This window comes from Oreochromis aureus, linkage group 1 (genome assembly GCF_013358895.1).
Source record: "Oreochromis aureus strain Israel breed Guangdong linkage group 1, ZZ_aureus, whole genome shotgun sequence".
Lineage (NCBI taxonomy): Eukaryota > Metazoa > Chordata > Actinopteri > Cichliformes > Cichlidae > Oreochromis > Oreochromis aureus.
In genome coordinates, this window is record NC_052942.1 from 7332217 (window position 1) to 7350066 (window position 17850).

General features: G+C 39.1%; 1 protein-coding gene and 1 long non-coding RNA gene across 2 annotated transcripts; one reads left to right on the plus strand and one right to left on the minus strand.

Annotated features, from left to right (window-relative positions):
- Positions 1-432: 432 nt before the first annotated feature.
- On the minus strand, positions 433-13643 carry LOC120434038. Its single transcript, XR_005608906.1, has 4 exons — positions 13599-13643; positions 11878-11974; positions 2970-3097; positions 433-551 (listed from the first exon to the last, which is right to left on the minus strand). It is a non-coding gene; the product is annotated as an uncharacterized LOC120434038 (long non-coding RNA).
- LOC116312441 (myoblast determination protein 1 homolog) lies at positions 13352-17688 on the plus strand. Its single transcript, XM_031729854.2, has 3 exons — positions 13352-14153; positions 14568-14640; positions 17044-17688. The coding sequence occupies exons 1-3, from the start codon at positions 13623-13625 to the stop codon at positions 17229-17231; spliced, it is 792 nt and encodes a 263-aa protein (XP_031585714.1). The 5' UTR covers positions 13352-13622; the 3' UTR covers positions 17232-17688.
- Positions 17689-17850: the final 162 nt, after the last annotated feature.

A 17850-nucleotide genomic window follows, 5' to 3' on the forward strand; every position in this document is an offset into this window, starting at 1 on the left:
TTGCTCTGATTATTTTCTAACCAGATGAGCTGATTTTATTCTTGTCCTGCCCTGTAGTGGCCCAAGGCCAACAAATGTAACTTCAACAGGTCCAGGGTGGCTCTATTAAGAGAGATGGTGACCTGTGAATGAATGCTGTGCGCGAGAGAAAATATGATTTGGGATAACAGAGGATAATGAGACATCACCAAATGAATCGGTCCACAGTCATAACTGACCTGATTTTAGCGAGCCACACTTCGTGTAAGGGTCTGAGAAGGGCACATAGTGATCATCTGATGAGGCCTGCAGTGACGCAGCTGCTGACGACTGCTGACGTCCAGCTGGCTGGATGGCAGCTGAAAATACTCACTGACATCACCAAACATGTAACTGATAAGCAGTGCCGAGCTGGTATCTGCAGCACTAAATAGAGCTGACTGAGTATGCTTTCTGGAAAGTATCTGAACTTAACTTGGTTTCAGAGGTAGTGTTCAGCTTGCTATTGCCAGATTTCTGGATGAAATCCCGTTCTGTTTTTATTCTCAGCAACACACCAGCCAGCAGTTCATCTGTAGAGATGATAAAGAAAAGCACTTGTCTGGCCTTCAGCTTATAACAAATAAATTATAACAAATACTCACTGAGTGGCTGCTATCACTTTCTTAACAATATCTTTATTTCTTACTGTGCAGTTGTGTTTCCTTTAAACTTTAAATCCTCTAGGGTTAACAGTGAGTCGTATCCCAATTGTTCACGAATAAGGAGGAAAAAAAGAGAATCACTGTTTGTTTGCTAAGAGTTTCCTTTGGATGCAGTGCTTAGCCTATATGTGCATTACTGTAACGTCTGTTAGCACAAGAAACCTTGAAGTAAATGAACAAAAGCAAAAAGTATATTTACAGCTTACTCTAAATTGTTAAATTGCCAAATTCATCATTTACTGTTATTTACTGCCTTTAAATGTTGAGTTTTCTCAGCTACAAAAAGATTGAACTATTTTAAAAAATAGTAATTATGTACAAAGAGCATACAGAAAATAGTAAACACGAACACAGTAGATTATGTGTCATCCACATGGCCACAGAGATACCTATGAGCGCTCATCATATTCCTAAACCTGTTCCCAGCTCTGCACCGAGGTGCTCAGCAGAGCCCCAGTCAGTGAAAAATGTGCGATCAGGCGTACAGTGGCTGTCAGCTTGACAAGCTCAAAGCAGCTGCAGAAACATACATAGCATTAGTGTGTGTCTGCGGCTGTGTATACTTATTTTACTTAAAGTACGGTGATCTCGTGATTTGCCTCTTGTTTCATGTGCACTAATAGAAAGTCCCCGTAATGTAAAACATTTTTGGGTGGAGACTTGGTTTTAGGTTACAGTGAGGAGAAGAGTCCCCATTGATAGAAATGTGATCTCTCTCTCCAAATGTGTGTATGTGGGCGTGTATTCATACCTTTGTGGGGACCATAAATTGGAAGTTTACTATACTCGTGGGGACCAACAGACCAAAATCCTGGTCCCCATAACTTTGAAGGCATTTTTGAGACTCAAAATGTGGTTTTAGTGTCAGGGCTATAATTAGGTTATGGTTAGGTTTTGGGTAAGGGTAAAGGTTAGGCATTCATTTTTGATGGTTAGGGTTATAGTAAACATTATATCAATTAGATGTCCATATGAATACCCAACGAGAGAGTGTGTGTGTGTGTGTGTGTGTGTGTGTGTGTGTGTGTGTGTGTGCGTGTGTACACAAAATCATGGTGTCCATCACTAACAGCAGCAAAAACAGGTTAGTGAGAATAACATCAGGCATGGTGTAGTACATGTACAGTGTGCATCCTATTAACTGCAGTTTCTAATCCATTCCGCTTCCTTCTATTATCACTGAGATTTTTCTATGTTCTACTGATTAATTTGGGATATTCAGCTGATCAGACAGAAGGGCATATAAATATATATGTAATTTACTAACTAAAATGTAAGCTGTAGCCGCTTCAGATGAAATACTTATGTGTAACACGTGCTGCTACATTCAAAAACATAAAAACCCCATGTAAGACTTGTGGTCCTTCAAGTCTAGTTGGAATCGGAACACATTGAAAAACTTTTTAAAACTCCTGTATTTTCTTCTAAATTGTTTTAGGCAACTCCCTCATTATGTTCTCATGTTTGCACTAACGCTCTGCTGGACTTTCCTCATGTTTCTCTGTTGTGCTGTTTTCCAGTGCACACGCTGAATCCAGAACACGAGCACGTACTGGGCATTACAGTAATCTGATGCGCTTTATCGTATACAGTGACTAAAGGGAATCTCACTGAGAATTCCTTGTGTTCTGCAAGTGTTTCTGTATGCATGCTCAAAAGATTGTGACACATGGAGCATCAGCTCTGACAGAGCTGTGTTAAGTTCTTGGTAACATAAATTCTTCACCAAATAATATCAGGAGGGGCAAATTGCACATAACATGAAACAAACTTATAACCCTTTTTTTCCCATGTTGCATAATAATAACTATAATGGTTTTGATGAAGTACAAAGTGCAAGCATCTAACAAATTATGTTGTTAAAAAATTTGACTTACCATTTTGTGTCATATAGTACATATTAGCACATTTATTAAATGTGCTGATTTGTAAAAATTAGTAAATATTTCAGGGATTTTGAGAAGTAGTTGGACAAAAAAAAAAAAAAAAAAAAAAAAACATCAAACAAACAAAAAAGATCTGGAAGGTAGTGTATGACAGCTGACTCTTTGTGTATAATGAAAGGGTGTTGATTTTCTTTTATTTCTTTCTTTTCTTTTAAACTGTAAATAAAAGAACAGATTTCGACTTTGAGATGCTGGTTTGTCCATTCATTCCTTACTGTTTGAGGCCAAAAGCTCATGAAATACATCAGGGCTATCAACATTTAGTGCTTCTTTTAAATCTGTGCCTTTGCACAGAGCAGCAGCTTTGCTGTGGTTTACATCCAGCCGTGGGGTTGCTTACCTCCAACATCCCCATGACAGAGCTGCTGATCACAAGGCCAGATACCAGTGATGTTTGGGGCCCGAGAGGGGGTGGGGGGGCTGGTGGTGGCTGGACATTTGTCCCCTCTTCAGGAAGTGGCTGGAAGGCTTTGTCACAATGGGAACAACAGATAGGGAGAGCAGGTTGAACTGCTTTGACCTTTAACCTCTGAGATAAACGAAGACAGAAGAGGAAGAGCTGATGTGTTCTCGTGACTAAAGCACATGACGAGTGGATGAGTTACAGATTGTGTGAATGATTTCTTCTTTTCAGTAAGATATCACTATTTTACAAATCTGTTGGTGCCTTATGTTTTATGTCAGCTTATAAGGGACAATAACACTACACCGTTGACATCTGCACACATAACATTATGTCCACCACAGGGCCTGTTATGTATTTGTAAATGATTACTAAATGTTACTATGATATTGTCACAAAAGTTTAATTGCTGAGCATTTAAACTTTAAACTTTATCAATTCCATAGCATGAAATATTGCTGTGTTGTTAAAGCTACAGGTCTTCCATAGATATGCACAAAGCGTCCTTTAGTGTCAGTAATGCACATGTTACAGCAACAGTGCAACCCTCATCACTCACTACTCAGCGTTAGCGCCTTAACCCAAACCACAGTCCTTTCCTAACCAGCTAGTGATAGTGAAAATAAAACTAAGCAGTAATTAGGAAACTTGACCACATTTTGCAACATGTTCATTATCTAAATAATTATCTAAATAATAATATTAATAATAATATTAATAATATTAATGGGTTGATTTACAATCCAACTATGAAAGTAAGCACAATTCATTATCATTTCATTGCTCCTGAACAGTGACATAGTTCTGTAAAACAACAATTAACTAAAGTTTAACTATAACTTTACTATTTATTACCAAAGATAAAATACCTGCACAGATAACCTGAGTTGTCTTGCTATTAAAAGTCAGCCTCGACTTGCTAAAATCTTCCCAACAACCGGTTAAACATGCACATTTCTCTCATTTCCTCTTAATAGTGGTGAATCATAACTCAGTGTGTTTCACAACGCAGGGGAATACCATGCAGACTTTCTGGAAAAATTACGTGCTTAAAAAACTTGTTCAAAAACTTTGTTGTGCGTTAAATGTTTAAAAACATCATTCTTTTTCCTCACAGATTCAGTGAGAAGTCGAACATGAATAAGTGGAGCTGAAGATCAGACAAGAGGAAGCTGTAGCTGCTGCTGCACGTTAACCTTCAGCCAGTGTCACCCACTGTCCCTGCAATGGTCACTTACTGTATGCACCCCACTCAGAATGCTTATAGCAATTATGACACAACATCTACAGTATTTATGGTGCCTGTGGGAGGGCCTATGTTTACAAGAAGAGTAACGCATTGATATGGTATTTATGAGCAAGTAGAACATTTCTGAGAACTGAGTTTACAAGACTGTGACACGCCAGACTCTATTTTATATAGTGATGTGCTCACAACGGCACACAGACAAGTCCGTCCCCTGAGTGTAACTGTTTTGCAATAGTGCAATAGAAATTTGCACATGACATTACTGGTTATGATTTTAAACCTTCTTTGTATCCCGCTAAATGTATTTCTAGGATTCTCCTAACACCACCATGAGGCTGTCTTAAGGATGCCTTTAGGTGAAGACATCCTTAAGACATAGAGTGAACATGTTTAACTAATCTGCGGTGCTTCTCAGTGTGTTACTCACAGCGTATTAGAGCATTTAGTCATGCCAGTCTCAGAGGTAGGCCACCTCAGCACTCAACAGGAAATAGTAATTCATAATCACAGTAGTACCTTCACTCAGCTTGTCCCGAGAGTGAAGCCATGCACCTGTCAAACTCCACCTCCGCTCCTCCGTCACATCAGTGTAGCAATCAGCAGCTTCCTTCTAGAGACTTTTATGGCTTCTTCAAGAAAACGATTATCCAATGTGCTTGAGGCACATTGGATAATCGTTATCAGAGCTATGAATCATGAAGACTTCTGAACAGATATATTTTGTCAAAAGTGTGTAAACCTGTACAACTAAAATATTTACAAATATATTAAAAATGTGTTTGCAAAGTAATTGATTTTTCACAATTTTAGCTATGTAAGCCACAACAGAACATGTAGAGGAAAAAACAAAACTGAACCACAGACTGACCTTTAATTCAAGGAACTGAAAAAATGTGCTGAGCCTTTCTGTAGCTTGATGGCTTACAGTATCTACCTCTTGGAGAGGGTTCTCCACATGGCTGATGTTGTGAAGGGTTTATTTAATCATGGAAAGAATCATGTGAGCATCCAAACTAGTTCATGCATTTATTACGTCTAGGCTAAATCAATATTATGAGGTCGCTCTAAAAAATTCATGAAAAGCCTTCAGTTGATCGAGAATGCTGCAGTGAGAGTACTGACAGGGACTAGAAAGAAAGAGCATATTTCTCCCATATTATCTTCCCTTCATTGGCTCCCTGTAGAATTGAATTTGAAAGGCTTTTTCTCACATACAAAATCTTAAATAATCCGGCCCCATCATATCTTAAAGAACCTTATTATCCTAAAAGAGCACTCTACTCTCTGCAGGCTTACGCAGTAGAATGGAATGCATAGTAGAGAGATCTTCATCTATCAGAAATCTCTATTATGGAACCAGCTCCCAGTCTGGATTCAGACACACACCCTCTCAACTTTAAGATTAGATTTAAAACTTTCCTTTTTGATGAAGCTTATAGTTAGGGCTGGATCAGGTAACCCTGAATCATTCCTGGGTCATGCTGCAATAGGCCGAGGCTGCTGGAGGCTTCCCATGATGCACTGAGAATTTCTTCTTCACTCTTTTCACTATCTGTGTATTTATACACAGATAGTGTATTTATACAGTTATACAGTTTTATAACTGTCACATTTAATCATTACTAATCAATCCTTTCTCCCGCAGTGTGTCTTTTGTCTTGTCTTTGTCTTTCTCCCCTCACCCCAAACAGGAGAAAAGGGAGTTTTTTCCTTTGCACTGTTGCCAAGTGCTTGCTCATAGGGGATTGTCAGACTGGTGGGGTTTCTCTGTATTGTTGTAGGGTCTTTACCTTACAATATAAAGGCGACTGTTGTTGTAAATTGATGTGACATAAAGAAAATTGAATTGAGCTGAATTTAATTATGAAAGAATTTTGTTTTCTTTTCCAAATATGTCCTAGTCTGTTAATTGTTGATACTCTCTTTTTGATTGATTTTTGCAACTTCCAGAAATGATAACCTGAACTCGCACTGATATCTCCTTTGACTGCTGAAGGTTGTGTGTCATGGTCCTGGGTCAGTGACCCAGCGCTTTAAGTTTATTATTATCATTTTCTAGTTTATCCTGATTTTGTATTAGTTCTTTGGGTTTGGTCGTCGTGTTTATTATCCCTACCTGTGTCTTCCCTCTGTGCTCTGTTCGGGTCCCCGCATTTGTGTTGTAAATAGTCCGTGTGTTTCCTGCTTTACTTTGTAGGTCTGTGTCTCATTATGTCCATTAATTCCAGCTGTGTCCCCTCCTGTGTGCCATTTCCTGATTACCTGATGTGTGTATTTATACTGTGTGTCTGCCTGTGCTCCTCGTCGTGTTGTCTGTGTTTCCCTGTGAATCTTTCGTGTATTTAATGTTATTCCGTGTTTCTCCGTGTCTCTCTGCTCCTCGCTCCATGTCCTTCTTTTGTATTAGTTTTCCCAGTTTAAGTTTATGTTCAGTTCTGCCCACACCTTGGTTATTGTGCACTTACAGTTTTTCTCCGTTGCTTTGGTGCATTTCTCACAACAGAATTAAACTTTGCACAACAGTTAGTTCAACCTCCACAACATGTAGTCGTTTTGGCACAACCTTGTGGCGGTTTCATGTTCATTTCGTCCAAAGGCAAATGCCTTTGGACATGAAGCAGTTGAGTAAGTACAAATATCTAAAGAATGGTCACTATCTCCTTGCTTTGATCATGAATGTCACAATTATTTATACTTGTACCGGCTGAATAGTCATTGTCCATACAACTAATAGTCTTCATGTCATTGCTTGTGTCAGTGCACTCAAAATTGTTGAACAACTTGTCAAACAATTTGTACACCCTGTCATGATCCTGGGTCCTTTTGACCCAGCGTTTTGTGTTTTCTATTATTGTAATTTTGGTTCTGTTCTTCCTCGGTTAGTGTTCATTCTTTCCTACCAGTGTATCCCTGTGTTTAGTCTGCGTTTTGAGTCGGTGTCATTACGTGCATGTGTTTCCTGTTTTACTTTAAAAGTCTCTGTCTTATCTCAGTGTGTTCAGTTTACTCTTCCCCTGTCTCGTCAGGTCTGATTACTCCCAGCTGTGCCCTCCTTTTGTGTCTCATTCCCTCGTTATCCTTCTGTGTATTTAAACCTCGTGTCTGCCTCTGTTAGTTGCTGGTTCGTCTGTGTTGTTTCCCTCGGTCTCCCTACGTCTCTCCGGCTTCCTATGGATTTCCCTGTGCCTCCCTGCATATCTGTTTACGGTTAGTTTCTGTTAGTTTTTCCAGTTTAGGTTTTCTTAGTTTCTAGTTCACCCTCGCCACTGCTGTTTGTATTTCCTTCTGTTAAATAAACTCACCTGCACCAGAGCTGCCGCATCTTGGGTCCTCCCTATTTCTCCACACGTCTGCCACACCGGACGTGACACACCCATTTTGAAAACCCTATTTTTAAGGAGTTTCCATGAAAATCTCCATAAATTACTTTTCGCAGGTGAACCTTATCTCACACTAATGAAAATTGGTGTGTGTTACTCTTACTTGCAACCAATGAAAAGCCTCTTCTACACAGTCATAGGTGAATCGCGTTACAGTATCCCCTACTCTACAAGTGTATATATATAATGTAAACCAACAGACAGGATTGGCATGAGGTGCATACTGAATCTACAAAAGCTTGTGATCACATCACAGCAGAGTCCTGCAGAGGGTGGATTCGACACTCCAGAAGATACTTTCCCCGATGCAACGATAGAGCTGACATTCGCTGTGATGTAGATGAAAATATGTGGCCAGACAGACAGGAACGTCTGGATGTGCCAGAATGATTTACTGTACTGTTACATGTGCTGTTTATTGTTCACATTAGTGCACAGCTCTACCAAATGGGTGATTTTATGTTTACATGTATTCTACAGTGAACAAGTGACTGTAGCATATTTTTCTTTTGCACAATTCTGTAGGATTACAAACACTTCTACACAATGGAAATGTGAAACGTACGTATTCAGTGTCTCAGTTACTCCCAAGACTCCCATAACATCTACAGTGACTTCACTGCACATTTCAGATGGCTGTACAGGTAGGCCATAGTGCTGTCGTCAGCATTTTCAGGTGTCACCAATTGTTTTTGCAATGGGAAACACTGAAATTATAAACTGTCATAGTGGAAACATGACAATGCCATTTGACTATCTTGTTCATACGGATGGTGTCAAGACTTTTCATTTTGATGGCACTGGCAGTTTCATTGACATGGATACTTGCTTTTGCGGTATGGATAATCAATTCTGTGCATGTGACGTGCTTTTGCAGGCTATCCACTAGGTTTTGCAGTTTGCACTAATTTTTATTTTATTTTTTATTTAACCTTTATTTAACCAGGAATGTCCCATTGAGATTAAAAACCTCTTTTTCAAGGGAGTCCTGGCCAAAATCACAATGGATTCACCTGGAAATCAACTCCAACAGCAGTATTTCACTGAACACAACTATGTGTTTGTAAATGTTACATGAAAAAAAAGAAAATCACTTTTCCCCCCCAACATTTTGAAATCTTCATAATAAAGATAAAACCTGCATTCAAATCAATTTCCACTCAAGCATCACAATCTAAAGCCAAAATTCACATTTTTGTTCAGCATGATCTTTTTTTAACGCCAACCCGGAGCATCACGATCATTAACTCGCTGATCAAAACAAGCATAAGGAAGGTCTACATTTTGATACCAGGCTCTTCTGCATCAAATGAATAATTAACACCGTAGAGTTGGTAGTGGTGGTGTAGTTAGTTAATTATATTTCATGTAATATTACATGTTCACATCGGCATGCCTCCCACACATCCAGTATTAGAAGAAGTGTATAGCTGATGGTGTAAGACTGGACGAAGTAATGAGGAGTATTTTTCCCAGGCATCAAACTCATACATGCGTGATGGGGATTTTGAGAAATTTGGGAGGAGTTCTGCAAAAAAGCAGATACATTCACCGCAAATCAGCACAGAAACACAGAAACACCAAAATATCAGATGAGTATCACATAGTCAAAGATGAGTCACTTTGTTTCTATCTGACTACACAAAGGGCTTGTTCAATAAAAATTTCTATTATCCGATGACACAAACAGAAATTCAATGCAAAGTGAGTGAATCGCCTTAACTGTTTGTATACTTGCATGTATTTGTGCACGAATAGCCAGTCTAAGTATAATGAGTCTGTATAATGAGTATAATGAGTCTGTGAGAAGTTATCTAGCAATGTAAATTTTTGTTTGTTTATTTTTTAGTCCATGGCTTTACATGGTCACATAGCTGCCAAATATTCAGACTCTCCCATCTTCAAAGCTCGGTACTATCTGGTTTCTGGTTGGCTCTGACCAGGCATCTTTTTGGCGGCTTGCTTAGATGTTGCATCTTTCAGGCACAGTTCCAGCTGCATAGCATCAGATTGCAGCCTTAGTCATAAGCTTTAATATCAGACTATAAGGCAGAATTGTAGCAGTGGCAGCAGTTTGTATTGCTTAATAGCACACTGCAGTATCAAATTGAGCCTGTGCTGATGGAGGAGACAGAACTAGATACCCCGTTTAAAAGTAAAGCCAGAGGGCTGAGTTAAATAAAAGGAAATGTCTGGTGATATTTTGTTATGTTATAGTAAAAACATGTCATGATGAGATTAGATGAGTATCAAGCAACACTGAGCCTACTTAAGTCATCGTAATCCAGAGTCTCATATATTGTAACAGCCATGAAAACACATTACTGAGCCACACTGTGAGACACAATGTTCCTTCATCACGATGAAAATATCTATCTATCTATCTATCTATCTATCTATCTATCTATCTATCTATCTATCTATCTATCTATCTATCTATCTATCTATCTATCTATCTATCTATCTATCTATCTATCTATCTATCTATCTATCTATCTATCTATCTATCTATCTATCTATCTATCTATCTATCTATCTAGTTGCCAACGCTCTGCTGAGAGTTCCAAACCTCCTCAGGCATTAAGATCAGTGTAACCAAGCACCAAGCTCAATGACATGAGTTTTCACAGCCAACCAATTCCTCTTGGTGGCTCAGTATTCCTGTCCGTATAACATATGAATATTGACCTTGTGTTGTTTGGATATGATTTTGTGAACATTCAGCTTCTGTGTGCCCCTCTTTATTTTCTTAAATACTTACCTAGGTGTACTCTGAGGCAGGGTACACTCAGGACAGCTCACAAGTCCATTACTGGGCCAATAAATAGAGACTGATAATTACTATTACAGTTTTTCTCAGTCGCTTTGGTGCGGTTCTCAGAACACCATCAACATTTGCACAGCAGTTAGTGCATTTCCCAAAACAATTAGTGCAAACTGCAAAACCTAGTGGACAGCCTGCAAAAGCACGTCACATGCACAGAATTGATTATCCATACTTCAAAAGCAAGTATCCATGTCAATGAAACTGCCAGTGCCATCAAAATGAAAAGTCTTGACACCATCTGTATGAACAAGATAGTCAAATGGCATTGTCATGTTTCCACTATGACAGTTTATAATTTCAGTGTTTCCCATTGCAAAAACAATTGGTGACACCTGAAAATGCTGACGACAGCACTATGGCCTACCTGTACAGCCATCTGAAATGTGCAGTGAAGTCACTGTAGATGTTATGGGAGTCTTGGGAGTAACTGAGACACTGAATACGTACGTTTCACATTTCCATTGTGTAGAAGTGTTTGTAATCCTACAGAATTGTGCAAAAGAAAAATATGCTACAGTCACTTGTTCACTGTAGAATACATGTAAACATAAAATCACCCATTTGGTAGAGCTGTGCACTAATGTGAACAATAAACAGCACATGTAACAGTACAGTAAATCATTCTGGCACATCCAGACGTTCCTGTCTGTCTGGCCACATATTTTCATCTACATCACAACAGATGTTATCCCTCGCAATGCAGCGAGGAAAGTATCTCCTGGAGTGGCGAATCCATCCTCTGCAGGACCCTGCTGTGATGTGATCACATGCTGCATCCATGGCTGCTAGCAGGGCATGTGATAACTAGTTCAACAATTTTGTGTGTGATGACTCAAGCAATGGATGTATGACTATTAGTTTTATTGGGAACGACTATTCAGCATCCATAGGTATGATTACTTTTGACTGACATGACATAAGCAAATGGAAATGTCAGGAAGCAGCAGGGAAATGTATGGAAGCAACTGATTCATGTCCAAGATCATTTGCAGTTTGTTCAGAGAGGGGAGAAATTGCTACTATGATGTGCACAAATGACTGAGTGTTGTGGAGGTTGAACTAATAGTTATGAGAATTTCAATTCTGATCTGAGAAACGCACCAAAGCGACTGAGAAAAACTGTAACATTCATGTCTACGGGCAATGTCACCCGTTAACTTAGCACCTCTCACGTTCTGTGTAAAAAAAAAAAACCCTCCAAAACTCCATTTGTACTCAATGCAAATGTATATTTACATAATTCCTCCTTCCTATTATATTTTTTTGCCAGTTGCAATGACATGAACATTGTCACTTTCAAGAGTGACATTTGCATTGCCATAAGGTTACGCTTGAACTGGGGGGATATGAGAGCAAGAGGGTATATTCCAAAATGATACCAGCGCTCACCTCAGCTAGAAGGGCACTTGTCTTCGATTTCATGAGCTGCTAAAATTAACGCTCTCCCACTAAGCTGCAAGGAGTCTGTGAAGTGAGGTCTGGATCCCTGAAGGCAAGAAAAATGGTATGATTAGGTCTACTTTTAAAAATAATCACTAATTACAATGTCCTTATTGTTTTTGCCTTTAATAAAATCTCCCAGTCTCACACACACACACACACACACACACACACACACACACACACACACACACACACACACACACACACACACACACACACACACACACACACACACACACACACACACACACACACACACACACACAGAGGGAGGAGAAGGAGCCGTTTCTTTCTTAGATCTGGCCCTGACGGCTGTGTGACACGTTGACCTGCTTAGCAGGATCATTAGGACACCACAGTAAATCACTGTGCTTGTCTAGTGTAACTTCATTACAACTCTATTCTATCTCTTCTATTGTGCTTGTTTATTGCAGAAAATCTTTTGAAATGTCCTGTGTAGGTTATTGTTTTTTAACATTAAGCTGAATGTTATGGCACTGTTTCTGAAAGGAATTCTCTCTGATTTACCGTGGCATGGATCTTCACCTTTAAACAAATGTGTTTGAGAATGAAAAAGAGCATATTATCACACCTTTACACAGGTGTGATTGGAAAATCATTGGGATCTTAAAGCAGAAGTAGGGTCGGTGTCAAGCTTTCATAAATTGTCAGATAACTGCAAAGTTGCAAATTAATAATAATTAAGCTTTCCTTTGGATATATTTCGCATTGGTAATTTTAACCATATAATGCCCTTTGTATCGTATTTGATACATGAGTTTCTGAGACCTCTATCTCATCAACATGATCAAAACTTGCCATAATTTCAAAATGTTATGGGCAAAACTCTTTTTTTGTCTAAAATTAACATTGTTGTTAACAAAAAGTTGCCAGAAAACATCCAATGTATCAAATGTGATACAAAAAATATATAATAAAAATATATCATACACAGTATGATATAGCAAAAAAAAAAAAACAACATTTGGAGTTAACAATACTTCACATCTAACTTTTATTAATATAACTGGCTTATCTTTAAACTGCACTGCATAACATTCATTCTCAAAGAGTGTCATTACCGTTAGAGCAGCAATTGAACTGATTTCTCCTTCAGAGTGACCTGTCTCATTTGATGATCTGGACCTTTGATTTAAGACAGTATCAGAAACAAACTAAGGATCTTAGGAAGAGGTGTAATGATGCTATTGAATGGCCATTCACACGTGTGTTTAATCACTTAACTAGGACCATAACATGTATTCAGAACAGACTGAATGATTTGTAAAGATGGACACGATTGCTTTTTTTATTGCTTCCTTATTGTTGCTGAGTTTCACCTCAGTGACCTCACATTACACACTCATTCAGACACACTCTCAAACAGACACACCACTCACACCATTGGTCCCTTACACAACATGCCCCGCCTCCACACTGCCTCATTTATAAAAACAAACTAAGCCAAGGGAGGTGATGTTCCACAGACTATCCCTTTAAACACACTCTCAGCTCCACAGAGTCAATTTTAATTTGCTTTTGAAACGCCAGCTGACTGACAGGGAGCAGCTTCTTTTTTATGTTAAGGCTTTTTAATTAAGGAGACTTTTATTGTTTTTTTCCAGTTATCACAAGGAGTTTTTAAGAAACCTTTTCATCCGCCTCACCTTTGATTTTTCGGAGGGAGTCCGATGGATCTGTCAGACTTTCCCTTCGTTCTCTCTTCAGCAGATGACCTCTACGACCCCTGCTTCAGCACCAGTGACCTGAACTTTTTTGATGACCTTGACACCCGGTTGATGCATGCCAGTTTTTTGAAGTCAGAGGACCATCTTCAGCACCACGTCCCCGTCACAGAAGAGGAGGACCAACATGTGAGGGCCCCTGGGGGCCTCCACCAGGCAGGTCACTGCCTGCTGTGGGCCTGCAAGGCCTGCAAGAGGAAGACAACCCATGCAGACCGGAGGAAAGCGGCGACCATGCGTGAGAGGCGACGACTCAGTAAAGTCAACGATGCATTCGAGACACTGAAACGCTGCACAGCATCCAATCCAAACCAGAGACTGCCCAAGGTGGAGATCCTCCGCAATGCAATCAGCTACATTGAGTCACTACAGGCGCTGCTCAGGAACGGCCAGGATGATAGCTTCTACCCGCAGCTCGAACACTACGGGAGTGACTCAGGAACCTCCAGCCCCCACTCCAACTGCTCTGATGGCTTGGTGAGTCTGTGAACAGCTGGGCACTTTATGTGCTGCCTAGTGAAATGTAAAGAATCTGTTGAGGATATTTATTGTTGGCGACAGTGAAGAATTTTTTTAATGGAATCTGCAAAATGGACTCAAATGCATCTGAAATGTTTTGCAGTTATTAATTTGTCACAGTTTTAAATACACATTTGACGGCTGTTTCAAATGCATTTCTTGTACTATATCTTACATGTTTACTGTATATGAGCCGTTTCAAAATTCAGTTTAGTGCCTAAATTTAGCTATAAACAGGACTCAGATTTGATTACTGTAATAAAATAAAACAATCAGAGACAGCATTAATTAGTCAGGCTGAAATATCAAGAAAACCATCAGTTTTGTAAAAGTTTGTGGTTGATTCTGACATGGTCTGATCCTTGTTTTCAGGTGGATTTTATCTCTCCGAGTTCAGCCAGAAGTGAAAACAGTGACGCTTCGTACTGCAGCCAGACAGCAGAGGGTGAGTTTGTCAGTATTGTCTTCTTATAAAACTGCTATCAGTTTGCTATTTTCCAACTGTGTGTTTGCTCTCTTTTTAATTTGACAAATCCTTTACAGTCTTTGAGAGTAATAACATTTGAATATTTAATAAAACATATTCATTGTTTAAAATGGCCTCTCTTTTTTTCTTCTCTGTTTTAATGTAAAATCATCTTTTACTCTTTTTAAATACATTTTTATGGGGGTTTGTTGGCCTTTAAAAAGAAAGGACAATGGAGAGAAGACAGGAAAACTGGAAGGAGACACACAGTAAATGGTTTTAGGGCAGATTTAAACCCATTACCATTTTGATATACTGAGTCCAGTTCAATCCAGTGAGCTAACCCATCAGTCAGTCTTCACTCTTTTCTACTAAATCTCCTGTGTAATGACATCACAAGTGTAGTTTTATAAACTCTCTTTAAAACTTTATGAAAACTTTCACCAAAAGCTGACATTTTACCTGAGTTTTGGTGTAGTTATTGATGGCAGCCAACATCACATTGTTCTATAGCAAGTTCTTGCTATCTTGACAGATGACAAAACCAATACTCTCCTTTTTTAAATTTTTTTTTCTTTTAATGTATAGTGTGCTCTGTCAGCTGCTAAAACATTTATGGTAGTATGATAAAAATGTGAATTATGAATAATTATTAAGCTTGAACAGTAGCATGAAAAATGAACACAGGGTATTTTGGACCCTATACTGATTTGCTGCACCATCATGTTGTTCAAAGGAGAATTATGCAGGAGTTGCTTTACATTCCTTAATGTTTGACCATTTACTCTTTTGATACAATCAGTACTTCTCTTAGTGCCGGCTACTATCAGCAGCAGTAACTCTTATAGTGCCTAGGTTTTTTTAAGCTGGTTGTAACCCAACTTACGATTTATTATCAAGAATGACCAAATTCCCACTAGCCAGTATCAGAAAATCTAGGATCGGCAGGAGCCCAAGGTATAAACATCAATAAAGAGGGACCACACCAGAGTAGACTGTTCACAAATTTGTTATATTTGACACACAGCAGCTGCAAACAAATGTAATGAAAGCAATAAAATAAAATACAAAATATTTCCCCCCAAAATAACAAACTAAATAAAAGTGCACGCATACATTATTCACTGATACATTTGACTCAGAGAAAGCTGTCTGGTAACTGATGGATCGTTGGGGCCCGTTCAGTTTGTTTAACGTTTGTCCTACCACACTCCGATGAAGAAGAAAGTTCCTAGTCCTGCAGGTATCTGAAGCTTCAATGGGAAGGAAGCTTTGGCTTCAATAAAACCTCAGCAAATCCTATTCACTTTTGGGTTGGCTCACCATCCAGTTAACTGGAACTGTGGAATCGCTGCTCCTCGAAGGAGGCTTGCTTCAGACTGGTTCCATCTGTCGAGTCATCCTTTTACCAGATAACAAAAAAACCTGACCTATAAACAGGTCACAGGTCCATATAGTTACATACACGTTGTAAAACAGCCACACTTACTTAGAACATTCAGAATGAACAATAAGTATCAGTGTAACTTTTTATCTTAATTCAACTAGCTCTGTTGTGCAACAAAATATATCACTGAAGCATCATATCCTCTTAGGTGAGCTATAATTTTATCAACCTGAAGGGTTGACAATGTTCACAAAAACACAGCTTCTAGAGTTAACACTGTAGCTGCAGTCGGCAACTCACAGTAGCTCACCAGACTTGCATATTATAAACAACTCAAAGAACACAACTGAAAATATAAGAATCTGCTTACAACTGATATAAATTGTTACAAATAAAATTGGTTAGGACCGTTTCTTTTTTTGTTGTTGTTTCTTTCCCTTTTTTCTTAAACGTAATACGGTCGCAGTCGCTAGCCATTTCACGCACATAAACACATTCAATTCTGCTAGCGTGAGCTCTAGCTGTTAGCTTAGCGGCTAGCGGACTTTCCGTCCCGACACGTCTGCCCTTTTCTCCTTAACAAATTAGGTTTTCCCCACTTTTCTTACTCACCAATGACAGGGTGCTGCAGCAGCAGACTCGCTTGCAACTCCTAGCAATTCGACTTTGGTAACGTTAGTTTCTCGGGCACATGGCATTGTATGAACAGGAATGAAATGGCAACTACAGAAAGTCATGTGATCAAGGTCAACAGCATGGGTCGCTGGGAGCTCATTGCTGATTGGCCAAGTTATACGACAACAGATAATCTCATTTGTTCACATCTTCCTTTAAACAAAAAAAGAAAGAAAGAAATCACTAAATTGTTTACATCATACACCGAAAAATTACTTTCTACTGCTCTGTTTTTTTCTAGCTGGGCTACATGGTTATGAAACAAAAATTTTAAGTAAGCAACTAAACCAAAACTGATTTCTCCTGTTTCTTCTCTAAAGATTGCAGCAGCAGCAGCAGTAAAACATCAGTCATTTCCAGTTTGGACTGTTTGTCCAGCATTGTAGAGAGGATCAGCACAGATCAGACTGCAGCCCCCCCTGGGGATAGCGTGGTCCCCCAAGGCCCTGGATCACCTCACACCGGCACTGCTATCTCCAATCTGTCTGCCGAGTCCAGCAACATTTGAGAACCTGTCTAAAGCTGACGGTGTAGGGACTCATTTTCATCAAAAAACATCTACCTCCAGGAGGAGGAGGAGAGCACAGGTGGCATGAAGAAAAAAACAAACAACACTATAATATTCCTGGTTTTTTTTTTAAGTCTTCAGATTAGGGACTTATAGAAGACATGTTTTTTTTCGTAAGGTAGCGTCTCACTAAAATAGATAAAGTATTTATTCCTGTGGTTGAAGACTTTTCTGGTGGATGACAAATTAAGTTTGAGTCTAGCTTCATCAGTTTTTAGCCTCCTGGATGAACTGAAAACTGCAGAGTGGCTGATAAATCAGAGCACGGCTATAAAAGAGGCGACAGTTGGCTATTTATACATGCTGATGATAACTGAGGACCATTTGGTGCACCTGCAGTTGACTGTTCATATAATACCGTATGTATTACTGAAATGTAAATAAAGACATATTTATATTCTGATTCCTTTTCTTAAATATGATCACCCCATAGCTTTCACCTTCCCTTATATTTTACTCTTCATTTTCAATAAGAGACAGCTGCCAACATCTGGATTTTTGGGGACACACCATTGATATACGGTCACCTTTTAAGTCAATGCAACAGTCAAAGAGCATG

Bases quoted from the DNA above. Each gene is read 5' to 3' on its own strand.
- LOC116312441 (XM_031729854.2), top strand. From the start codon at position 13,623: ATGGATCTGTCAGACTTTCCCTTCGTTCTCTCTTCAGCAGATGACCTC. The intron at 14,154-14,567 runs GTGAGTCTGTGA...CCTTGTTTTCAG, and splicing joins CCAACTGCTCTGATGGCTTG to GTGGATTTTATCTCTCCGAG. The intron at 14,641-17,043 runs GTGAGTTTGTCA...TCTTCTCTAAAG, and splicing joins CTGCAGCCAGACAGCAGAGG to ATTGCAGCAGCAGCAGCAGT.